This window comes from Salvia splendens, chromosome 4, assembly GCF_004379255.2.
Source record: "Salvia splendens isolate huo1 chromosome 4, SspV2, whole genome shotgun sequence".
Classification (NCBI taxonomy): Eukaryota; Viridiplantae; Streptophyta; class Magnoliopsida; order Lamiales; family Lamiaceae; genus Salvia; species Salvia splendens.
The window spans coordinates 33,497,660-33,510,335 of NC_056035.1; the positions used below are offsets into that span (position 1 = coordinate 33,497,660).

At 41.7% G+C, this 12,676-nt stretch overlaps 1 protein-coding gene across 1 annotated transcript; it reads left to right on the forward strand.

The window, feature by feature from the left end:
* Positions 1 to 2,523: 2,523 nt before the first annotated feature.
* On the forward strand, positions 2,524 to 4,786 carry LOC121801017 (protein FAR1-RELATED SEQUENCE 5-like). The gene is made up of 3 exons (XM_042200493.1): positions 2,524 to 2,800; positions 2,898 to 4,481; positions 4,716 to 4,786. The coding sequence occupies exons 1-3, from the start codon at positions 2,524 to 2,526 to the stop codon at positions 4,784 to 4,786; spliced, it is 1,932 nt and encodes a 643-aa protein (XP_042056427.1).
* Positions 4,787 to 12,676: the final 7,890 nt, after the last annotated feature.

Consider the following 12,676-nt stretch of genomic DNA (forward strand, 5'->3'; position numbering starts at 1 on the left):
CTGGCCTTGTGTTTGTTTGGTCAATATTTTGGTTTATATTTTGTGGAAAACATGATATGATATGTACGTTATCGGAGTTTTGTTACAGACTGATTTGTAACAAACTACTCTAGTGTATTTGGGTGTCAAATGATACAGTAAATCGTCGGTTTGGTTTTCATGTGATGTGTACACAGTTTGTGATTTCAGTCATAGTTGCTTAAGGGTTTAGTAACTTCATTCGTGATTGCAGGCATAAATGGGAACATATTTTGTGATTTCAGTCATAGTTGAGTAACTTCATTCGTGATTACAGGCATAGAGGAGTAAACTTCATTCGTGATTTATGGCATATTTGAATGTCTTAACACATTCATTTGTGATAACAAATGAATGCAAACACAACGTATTCAAATTTAAATAACATCAAAAGAGACGTTATCGGAGTCAACAGGACATAGCTTTGTTATACCAAAAGTAGAAAAATTACAATGCATAACAACAAGAGTGTGATTTTTAACTTTCGGACAGTTGTTGCCGTTTTAGCAATGGTTTGCGTCAATGCTTCACACTCTTCAGTTTTCATGCCAAGTTGTAACTTCAAGGCTTCAAACTCCACAGTTTTCAGGCGCAATTTCTCTTGAAGAACACTCTCAAGTAGCAATTTGGCTCGAAGGTCAGATTCGAATTGGTCACGCTCAAGTTTCACTCTCTGAAAGTAACTGTCTTGGCTTGGGGATAGACTCGCATCAAACCATCGAAAAAACTTGCAATCATCTTCCTGCATAAAACTTTTTCCTAAAACTTTCTGCGTACAAAATTATTCAACGACCAAAAACACATGATTTTAACCTTCCATATTGGGCAGCGATAGTACCGTCTACCCGGGTTAGCAGCCGTCCTCGAAGTCACAAGCTCAACCTCAAGCTCGTGATTACAATTCACAATTTCGGGTCGAGGCCAATTCCAGTTGAAGCTTGAACCGAAAGATTGAGAAGAAGAAGAAGAAGAAGACATTGCCACACGACCTGCATTGAATTCAACAATATAAAATTCAAATCAGCAATGCAATTTCGCCTAAACTTCATCCAAGAATTGCAAAATTCGACCAAGTATTGCAAAATCAAAATCCAGATGAAATCGCCTAAACCCTAAACCCTTGTGGTATACCCTAAATTTCCTAAATTCCAGATGAATTCCACTAAATTCCATATACCGAACAAATGGAATCCCCTAAAATGTGGATACCACTGTAACCCTACAGCCACAAACCTTTGCCGAACAAACCACTTGTGCAAATTACCCTTTAGAACTTACATAAAACAAACACAAGTTCGGACCCACGGTTATGTTTACAGAGGCAACTTCACAAAAACCAAAGGAATGAAACGAGGGAACGATGAATTGTAAGGAAGAGGAACGAGGGAAAATGAATTGTAACGAAGTGGGACGAGGGAAAGATGAAATGTAAGGAAGTGGAATGAGGGAAATAATGAAATCATTTAGAGAAGGAAAGGTCAAAGAGCATGGAAAATAGAGAATTGATGTTTGACGAGACAGCTCTGAGAAATCAGTCAAGCAGATAGAGTCAGAAGCTATGCAGCCAAATGGACTATAATACCCTTCAGCCCATTTGGGCATTTTCGTCCGAAAAATGGTAAAATATGCACTGTTTGTGATTATTTATTTTGTTAGATACCTGTGTAGTGATTTTTAAATGTTAGGGGTGTCTGCTGTTACAAGGCGAAAAGTTAGGGATCTTTTATGTAGTTCACTCTTTATTTTATTTTGTCTCTCTCTTTTTTTCTTCTAACCTAATTAAACCTTATATATATAATTTGCCTACACCTGTTCTTTTCTGCTACTTTTCTCACTTTTACTTTCAAGATTATTTGGCGTCTCTCTCGATCTCTCCGTTTAACATCAACCTAGATTAGTTTGTTTCTTTCAAAACTTTGCTCCAGCTGACCCAGGTAATATTTATTTCGTTAACTCCTTGCCATGTACTTGTTACTTGTTCTTGATTAAATTGACTTGTTATTATAAATGCAAATTTTTATTAATAATCGTACAAGAATTTAGAATAACAGTTTTTTATGTAACCTAATAACTTTTGTTGTTTGAATATAACTCCCACTAGCCTCCACATCATGCATAGTAACTTTTGTAGTTATAAGAATAGGTTAATTTTAATGGACTATAAGTTCTTTAATTTTCTTCTAGTCATCTAGCTTATGAGAACAAATAACAATTGCTGGACTTGATGTGATTCCATGTTAATTTAATTTATCTTATGGATGAAATACGAGAATCTAATTCATCAACAGTGATGGTGTAAAACACTAAATTTTAAACTCTCAGCTTTGAGAGGATTGTAATATTTTAATTTGTTATTTATTATTACTACTATTCTGCGTACATATGTTAATTTTTTGAATTGTTCTATTAGTGTGTTTAGTGAAAATATGAGCGATCAACTGTATATTCCTCGAGTTGCAAATGATCATAAGCCAGAAATCAGAATGAAGTTTGCATCAATAGATGATGCGTTTGCATTCTACAATCAATGCACGTGAAGCAAGTTTTAGCGCAAGATACAGCAATAGCAAAAAGAACAAGGTGACAAATGAGGTTGTTTGGAAACAATTTGTTTGCTTTAAGGCGGGTCAGACTGATGAAGCTCGTTCAGTGAAAAGAGCATTGAGTGGTGGCCCGATTAAGACAAGAACTCGTGGTAAAGTTAGAACTGATTGTAAGGCAAAGATGTCTATTATCAAGCAACAAACTGGATCTGATTGGAGTGTTAGTGTTTTCACAGAAGGTCATAATCATGGACTTTCTACACCTTCAAAGGTGCATTTGCTTCGGTCACACCGAAGTGTTTCTGCTGTGAAGAAAGTGTTGACTCAAATTTTCAGAAGCTAACATACCTACCTGTCACCAAATGCAACTATCAGAGATAGAGTGCGGTGGGCCGGAAAATGTAGGTTGCACAGAAAGAGATATTAGAAACTTTGAGAGAGATTTAAGGGATGAGCAAAAGGGTATTGATGCAGAAACTGTGATAGAATTCTTTACCTCCGAGAAAGAGAAGGATTCAACATTTTCTTTTGTCTATGAGACAGATTCAGGTAACATGTTTAAACGATGTCTTTGGGCAGATTCTAGATCAAGGATGACGTATAGTGTATTTGGTGATGTTATTGGGTTTGATTCCACTTATAACACCAATAAGTATGGAATGATTTTTACAACTTTCGTAGGGGTTAATCATCATCATCAAACAATAGTTTTTGGATGTTGGTTTTTAAGTGATGAGAAGACTGATTCATATATTTGGTTGCTTAACAAGTTTTTGGAAGCGATGCCTACAGATGCTCCAATAGCAATTATCACTGATCAAGATCCTGCTATGACGAAAGCAATTGCACAAGTTTTTCCAAAAACAGTGCATCGCTATTGCTTGTGGCATATATTGAACAAATTCTCAGAAAAGATTTCTCCGGTGGCTTTCAGAGATCATTATAAGAGCATAAAGAATGTTAAAAAAATTTCTACATCTCCAGAAGAATTTGAGCAAAGTTGGGTTGAGGTGATTAAATATGCTAAGTTGGAGCAAAATAGTTGGATATTGTTGATGTATGAACTACGACATAAGTGGATTCCCGCATATTTTAGTCATGTATTTTTTGCTGGGATGTCAAGTAGTCAGAGATCTGAGAGTTCGCATTCATTTTTCAAAAAGTATGTCTCTAACAAGAACTCATTGATGGATTTTATCACACGATTTAATCGAGCATTAAGACGCCAAAGACACAATGAGTTAGTTGCGGACCATATTGACATGAATGAGCATCCCAAAATCAAAACAAATTGTCCGATGGAAACTCAAATGGTTAAAGTGTATACGAAAAAGAAATGGATGGAGTTTCAAGAAGAAATGAGTCGAAGCCATGGTTATTCTGTGCAACATGCCTCGACAAGAGATGAATCAGATGATATTGTGATTTACAATGTGATGAGCTTTCAAAGTTGTTCGTCTTCGAAGCCGAGGCTACTCGTGCATGATATAAGGAGAGATCATATATCATGTAACTGTGGAAAATTCGAGTTTGATGGTATTCCATGTAGACACATGTTAGCTTTTTTCCGCATTAGCCAAATATTTGAACTACCTGACAGATACTTACTTAAGAGATGGGCACGAGAAGCAAAGGTTGGCATTGTATATACAATGGATGATGAAAACACCAATGATGATCCAACAAACTTTTTGGTATCACGACGCTCCAAGTTATCTTACAAGGCTTCAATATTGATTGATGATGCACCTTTGACTAATGAGAGGACAAAGTTTTTGGATGAACAACTTGATTATCTACATGGTAAGATCAAAGAGATGAGTAGTAGCCCAACTACTGTATACGGAAGTCAAAAAGGGGAAAGATCAAATAAATCAAGAAAGATTGGCGATCCTTCCGGAATAAGAACAAAAAGATGTGGTAAGCGAATGCTATCATCAAAAGAAAAGTCAATTTTTTGAAGCCTAGGGCTTGTCGTGGATGTGGGCTTGTCGTGGATGTGGGCTTCGTGGAGTATCACATGACAAACGCAACTGCCCAGATTTGCATGACGGGTATGTGAATTGTTGAGTTTTTATGTTTTTATGAATTATTCTGGTTTTTGTAACCAATATATTTCACTTCATTATTTTTACTCTTATATTTAAATTTCAGACCAGTTGCAGATAATCGCCACGACAACAATGAATATGCACATGAAAAAGATTGATGTTCGTAGCTGGTGAAAATAGTTTTTAAGACGTTTCTGTAGTGGAAATTTTTGGCATGGTGTAGTTGAATTTCTACTTACCTTACCATCATATTGGATTTTTTAAGTACTAGTTTTGCTGTATTTTGGTTTTTGTTGTGGTTAAATTTATAGATACATGATAAGGCTAATTTCATGCATCGGTCTAGGGGTTTTATTTCGTGAAATTACTGGGTCTAACGCACGATTTAAGCCAGGTGTGTGAAGGTTCTCGCTAGATCCAGGAAAAGAAGAGGACGCTTGCATGGTCCTAGGAAATTGGCGAAAAAGTGGACATTATGAAGGAAATTGCTTGACGGAGGAAGCCTCGGAGTTGAAGGGTAGAATAGGGATTTCTACGAAGACTCTAGAAGGCTATGTCCGCATCTATAAAAGGAAGAAGCATGCAAGCTGGAGGGATCTTCTCGGTGGAGACCTTGCTAACAGCCTGTAGCTTAGTCCATTCTCTTCACACTCTTGGGTTCTTTCGGTGGGAAATTCAGGGCACACCTAGGGGGTTCACCTCTAGCTTCCATACATTTTCGATCTGGTTGTAACACCGTCCTTCTTTAGGGCGAAGAAACAATTTACTTTCCGCTTTCGTTTCTGCTGAATTCGCCGAGCTTCGCTGTTCGAAGCTCGGACTCTTTTGTTTCTGGATATTTCTTACTTTTATGCAAGTTTCGTTTTCGTTTACATCGATCGTGATGGTTACTGTTGTTTGATTGTGTTTACTTGAATTCTGGAGTTGGATTGTTGGAGTTGGTTGATTTCTGGATTATTGCAGGTTAATGGTTGAATCTGGGAGAATGGAGCTGGTTTGTGAATGAATCGGGGTTTTGTCTGGTTATTGTTGTGGAGTTGTTCGTGATTGTTGGAATTTGGCGGTGATCGGAGCAGATCTGTTAGAATCGGAGTTATGGAGTTGATTTTGTTGATTGTTGAGTTTGGATTGCTTGGATCCGGAGTGGATTAAGCGTCTGACGTGATTCTGAGCAGGAGTGTTTAATTTTATGCCGCGCTTACGAGTTTTTATTTCATTTCGCCTAGTTTACGTAGATCTGGTGTATTTCCGATTTGTAGCAAGTTTCCGGCGTCCAAGTTTCTATATTCTGTTCGAATCCAGGAGTATGCTCTGTTTTCTGCATTTACGCGTCTGAGTTGGTCAGGAAATTGCATGGGTTGGTTGTCTGCAGCTTTTACCGTACTTGCTATTTCTGGAAACATGGTCCCCACTGTTAGTTGCTTTCTGTTTAGCTAGGTTAGGTAATAGTTTACTTAGTCTAGGGAGTAATTGTGTCTTTCGGATTTGATGTCTGATTCTAGTAAGTTTTCTGTGTCCTAGGTCCAGCGTTTACATTTCTTGCCTAGATCTAGTGATAGTTAAAATCTCAACCCCTTTGCGTGGCAGCAGCCGTTTGTTTCCATAGTCTCTTAGCACTACTTGCGAATCCATCTCTGTGGGATCGACCCCACTTCCCTATACTAATTCATAGTATTCGGGTTGAGGGATTTATTTTTGAAGGGGAGTCGAGTGTGTCCAACGACAAAAACACTGTAGTTCTCTTGAGTTCCTGGACCCAGTGATCCAGTGGATTTAAGGAGCGTTGTGTCTGGACCGAGCTTTGCATTAATTCTCATATGTGCACACTTGCTTACTCCTGAGTCTAGTCATTCGACATTAGAGTCGAGCGAGAGGACTAGACCACTTCAAATGGCGCCGTTGCCGGGGATGGATGGCGTGCTTAGTGTTAGAGTTCAGAGTCTGTGGTGTAAATAGTTTTGATTCGTTTTCCTTCTCTTTTGTTTGCAGTTTATGAGCAGATGCTCAAGATCTACCTACTGGAGCAACTCATATGGGTGGAAACACGGCCAGTTTGATTGGCGGGTTAAGGATACAGTCTCTACTGTGACCACCAGATCAGGGTTCACCACGGGAGATCCGTTTCCGAGTGAATTTACTAGCGACGAATCTTGGACGTCATCAGGACGCGAAGATCCAGAATCACCACCCGAATCAGAAACAGAGTCAGAAACAGGGGAAGCAGAGGAAGTAGTCATGGCGCAGGTGGTAGACCCAGATCCAGAAATCGGCTCTCTCACTGCCCATTTAGATGGAGAACCAGCTCAAGCTATAGTGATGAATCCACGCCAGAGAACTATCGAGATCAAGACAAACGTACTCGGCATCTTGCCGACGTTCTCTGGGCGTAGGAATGAGTGTCCGTATGAGTTCTTAAATGAATTCAGTAAGTTATGTGCTATTCAGAAGAGGCCGAATGATGCAACAGAGGAGGATTATCGCCTACGAGCGATTCCGTTTAACTTGAAGGGGGAAGCTAATACGTGGCTATTGAGGTTGCCTCCGGATTCTATCCGCACGTGGAGGGACTTCAAGTTAGAATTCTTAGATTACTTCTTCCCATCCAACAAGACGAATGCACTTAAGAAGGAAATACTAGAGTGTAAGCAAGATTACGATGAATCGTTGAGTCAGTATTGGTCGAGATTTAAGGGGTTGTTGGATGCATGCCCGAATCACCGAATGATAGAGGCAGAGACCTACTCTCTGTTTTACGAAGGAGCAACTCCCGAGTCAAAGGACTTAATGAACTCCTCGAGTGGGGAAATTTCACAAGAAAAAGGGGAAGTGAGGCAAGAGAGATCCTAGGGAAGTTGATTGACGCTAAGAAGGCGTACGATAACCCTATGAATGCAGTGAAAAGAGGATCGGTGCATGCTGTGAGAGAACAAGAAGATGACAAAGTCGAAGCAAGGATTGATAGGCTCGAGAAGGCTCTTTTGAACGCGATTGAAAAGACGATTCCACTGGCTTCACAAGGGAAGGAGAAATCTCCTGGTCCAGGAGATAATCAAATGCAACAATATTACGGGACCCAGGAAGGAGATTATCAGGCCCAGGTCAATGCAATGGGAAGTTGGAATCCCGATGGGAGCTGGAATCCAGGGAGACAAAGAGATGCGCCTTGGAGAAACCATCCAAATTTCAGATGGACTGACAATGAACAGAATCAGCCGGCACCACAACCAAGTCAGCAGTTTGCACCTCAGCCCGAAAGACAAGGTAACTGGTCAGGAAGGAATCAAGAGGGGCAGGGCAACTGGATTAATCGGAACCAAGGAGACCACTCGAGCTGGGGAAACAGGAATCAGAGCAATCAGGGGAACTCTTATGTACCCCCACACCAAAGGAATTTTCAGAACAATTACCAGGGCCAAGGAAATCAATACAATAACTCTTCAGGCGGTCAAGGAAACGCTCGTCAGAATCAAGCAAGTGGACCAACTCTGAGTATAGGGCCAGGGCCCAGTCAACCCCCGAAACCACCAAAGAGTATCGATGATATGGTGCACGACCTCGTCAGTTCTCAGCAACATATGCAAAACAACCTGCAATTGAACATGACGTAGTGCACAAGCTTCAAGATGCTCAACAGGAACAGAAGGCAGCGATGGATATGCTGGCAAAGCAACTGTCACAAATAGCTACTTCCTTGAGTGATATGCGGGGAAACGAGGGCAAAATTCCTGCCTCAGTAAGGCCACCTGATAGAGCTAATATAAGTCAGATTACCTTAAGATCCGGGAAAGGGTATGATGGGCCAGTGGTGAGAACAAAGGAGGTGACAGATCCCAAAGAAGACAGAAAAGAAGAGGATACAATTCCTAGGCCAAGACACTTGGGGGGGAGTATTCCCTTGGTCAAGGATGACCTTAAGACAGGAGATTTAGAGAAACCTTTGCCTAGATCAACTGAATCATTCTTCCTCGATCCAGAGCCGGAGTTGGAAGATGAAGCAGTGGGAAAAGAAACTGGAGAGTTATCAGCTGAAAGTTCTACCGGAGCAGGAAAGCGACCGAAACCCTTTCCAAGCCGAGGGGAAGCCAAGAAGCAAAAGGAAGAGCCGGTGGACTTCATGGACATTTTTGGGAAGTTGGAGATCAATCTGCCATTCTTACAGGCCCTGAAGATGCCAGTCTTTAGCAAGTTCATCAAGGAATTTATAGCTGGGAAGGCTAGACCCAGTGGGAAAATTCTGATAGGCGAGAACGTCTCCGCAGTGATTCAGAAGAGGAAGATGCCTTCAAAATGCAATGACCCAGGTATGTTCACCTTACCCATCTCTATTGGTGACGTGAAAATCGAGCATGCTATGTGTGATTTGGGTGCGTCGATAAATGTGTTACCACTTTCCATATACAAGAAATTAGTGGGGGTAGGCATGGTAGACACGAAGGTAGTGATTCAACTGGCGGACAGGTCATGCTTCTGTCCTGAAGGGGTGCTTGAGAATGTGATAGTCAAGGTACATGACTTCTTGTACCCTGCTGATTTCCATGTGATTAAGATGAGTGATAATGAGTCTGCAGAGTCGGGCGGAGTACTTTTAGGAAGACCCTTCCTACGTACCGCTAAGACTATCATTGATGTTTTTGATGGAACGATTTGCCTTGATTATAATGGGGAGAAATACACATTCAGCATTGATGAGGCAATGAAGAAACCTCTTGACGTTGAAAATTTGCATGCTATAGATGTTATTAACCCTTTGGTCCAAGAATACCTTGAGACGGAATTAATGCAGGAACAGATTGAGAACTCCAAGATGAGTCATGCCATTGATAGAGAAGTGGCCAGTTGGTGTCAAGCAATGAACACAAGTGAGTTATCTGATGAGGAGTTAGCTGAAGCAATTCTGGAATTCTGTGCAAATCCGGAGCTAGCTAGGTCAAGGAATACACCTTATGTGGCGAGTGTGGAAGGTTCTGCTGGGTCGAGGAAGGGAATGACAACCGAAACAACAGAGAAAAATCCCTTGCCCCAGGAAAAAGACGTTCCCAAGAAAGAGTTGAAAACACTTCCACCAGGCCTAAAGTATGCTTATTTAGAGGAAAATGAAACTTTCCCTGTGATTATCAACAGCAGCTTGACCAAGGGATAGGAAGAGGAACTGCTGAAGGTAATCCGAAGAAACAAGAAGGCTATTGGGTGGACACTCTCTGACCTGGTAGGAATTAGTCCAGATTTGTGCATGCATCACATCCGCCTGGAGGAATGAGCAAAAGCCTGCAGAGATCCTCAACGCAAATTGAATCCTAACATGAGGGAGGAAGTGCTGAAGGAAGTATTGGAACTACTCTCCCTAGGAATCATTTATTCCATACCAGACAGTGAATGGGTGAGTCCAGTCCATATGGTACCCAAGAAGTCAGGAATACAGGTGGTCAAGAACGACAAGAATGAATTGGTGCCCACCAGACTAGTCACTGGGTGGAGGATGTGCATCGATTATAGGAAGTTAAATGAAGCGACCAAGAAAGACCATTTCCCTCTACCCTTCATTGACCAGATGTTGGAGAGGCTAGCGGGCAAGCAATACTTCTGTTTCCTAGACGGGTATAGTGGGTATTTTCAAATCTATGTGGATCCCGAGGACCAGAAGAAGACAACTTTCACGTGTCCTTTCGGCACGTATGCTTACAGGAGGATGCCGTTTGGCCTGTGCAATGCGCCAGACACTTTTCAGCGGTGTATGATGAGTATCTTCTCGGATCTCTTGGAGGACTGCATCGAGATTTTTATGGACGACTTCACTGTGTACGGGAATTCATTTGACTCATGTTTGGCTAGTTTGGATATAGTATTGAGAAGGTGCCAGGAAAAACATTTAGTTTTAAAATTCGAGAAATGCCACTTTATGGTCCCTGGGGAATTGTCCTAGGGCACGTAGTCTCGGAAAGAGGTATACAGGTAGACCAGGCAAAGATTGAGGTGATCTCAAAACTGCCTTACCCGACGAATCAGAAGGAGGTGAGAGGATTCCTAGGGCATGCCGGATTCTATAGGAGGTTCATAAAAGATTTCGCAAAAATTGCTCAGCCACTCACCCACTTGTTGCATAACGATGTTGATTTTGTCTTTGATGAGGAATGCAAAAAGGCTTTTCAATTGTTAAAAGACAGGCTAGTATCTGCGCCTATTATTAGAGCGCCCGACTGGAATCTACCCTTTGAGATTATGTGTGACGCAAGCGATTATGCGGTGGGAGCGGTGCTAGGTCAAAGAGTTGATGGGAAAAGCTATGTGATCTTTTATGCTTCAAAAACGCTGAATCAAGCTCAGAGAAATTATGACACTACTGAAAAAGAAATGCTGGCGGTAGTATACTCATTTGAGAAATTTCGCCCGTACTTGCTTGGGTCGAGGGTGATAGTCTTCACCGACCACGCGGCTATAAAGTACCTGTTGGCAAAGAAAGAATCCAAGCCGAGATTAATCCGATGGGTGTTGCTTTTGCAGGAATTCGATTGGGAAGTCAGAGACAAAAAGGGAACAGAAAATAAAGTAGCCGATCATCTGAGCAGGATATTTCAAGGGGAGACCGAGGAAGCAATACCGGATGCATTCCCAGAGGAACATTTGTACTACGTGAAAAAATTTCCTCGACCTATCAGCTGGGAAGAGATTATGGTGTTAACAGGTCCAGGGGATGCCGAAAAAGGGAAATGTCATCAAAACGCTGAGCCATGGTTTGCTGACCTGGCAAATTACTTAGTCACTTGAGAGGTGCCCAGTTCGCAAGTAATTTCCCGGGCACAGAAGATGAAATTGAAGAGCGAGGCCAAGTACTATTTATGGGATGACCCGTATTTGTGGCGAATGGGAGCCGACCAAGTAATCCGGAGGTGTATTCCGGAGTGGGAACAGAGGGATGTGCTGAATCATTGCCATGCTCTAGCATGTGGAGGTCACTTTGGACCTAGGAAGACCGCAAGGAAGGTGTTAGATAATGGTTTTTACTGGCCTACATTGCATAAGGATGCGTTCGAGTTTTGTCAGAATTGTGAGAGGTGTCAACAGACTGGGGGAATCTCCAGAAGAGATGAAATGCCGCAAGTCCCGGTGATCGTTTGTGAAATTTTTGATGTTTGGGGAATGGACTTCATGGGTCTATTTCCATCTTCATACGGGAATACATACATACTAGTGGCAGTGGATTATGTTTCGAAATGGATAGAAGCCAAGGCGACCACATCTTGCGAAGCTAAGGAGGTATCGAAGTTTCTTAGAGCTAATGTCTTCAATCGGTACGGAGTGCCTAGAGCTATAATATCTGACAATGGGACGCATTTCCGCAACCGGACTATTGAAGCTTTGATGAGAAAGTATGGCATCCATCACAGATTGTCTACACCTTATCATCCTCAATCTAACGGCCAGACAGAAATATCAAACAGAGAAATCAAAGCGATCCTGGAAAAAACGGTGAATCCGTCGAGGAAAGACTTGAGCAAGAGAATTAATGATGCATTATGGGCATACAGAACAGCGTATAAAACGCCCATTGGAATGTCTCCTTACAGGTTAGTATTCGGTAAGATGTGACACTTGCCGGTGGGAATTGAGCACAAGGCGTACTGGGCGGTCAAGGAGATTAATATGAATCCTCAAGCTTGTGAGGAAGAGAGGAAACTGCAACTCCAGGAGTTGGAAGAATTGCGACTTGAATCCTATGAGTCAGCAATGTGGTACAAGGAAAAGACCAAGTTGTGGCATGATAAGAATATCCGGACCAAGGAATTGCAAGTGGGGCAGAAGGTTCTCCTGTTCCAGTCCCGACTCAAGTTAATGCCCGGTAAGCTGAAGTCCAAATGGACTGGACCATACACTGTTGTGAGTCTGCGTGCGAACGGAGCGGTAGAAATCCAGGGAAGTTTTTCAAACTCTACTCCATTTCTTGTCAATGGCCATAGGGTAAAGGTATTTAGGGATAACTCGGAGATGTGTGTAGTGGACGAAGTTCCACTACGCGTACTCCCTAATATCGCCTGATCATTCTGGGAAGTGAGTGTTCTTGGAGATTTC

What these genes read in the sequence shown, in the direction of transcription:
- LOC121801017 (XM_042200493.1), top strand. Translation starts at nt 2,524, where the DNA reads ATGCGTTTGCATTCTACAATCAATGCACGTGAAGCAAGTTTTAGCGCA. An exon ending in TGTTAGTGTTTTCACAGAAG is followed by an intron (nt 2,801 to 2,897) that starts GTCATAATCATG and finishes TCAAATTTTCAG; the next exon opens with AAGCTAACATACCTACCTGT. An exon ending in AATAAGAACAAAAAGATGTG is followed by an intron (nt 4,482 to 4,715) that starts GTAAGCGAATGC and finishes TTTAAATTTCAG; the next exon opens with ACCAGTTGCAGATAATCGCC.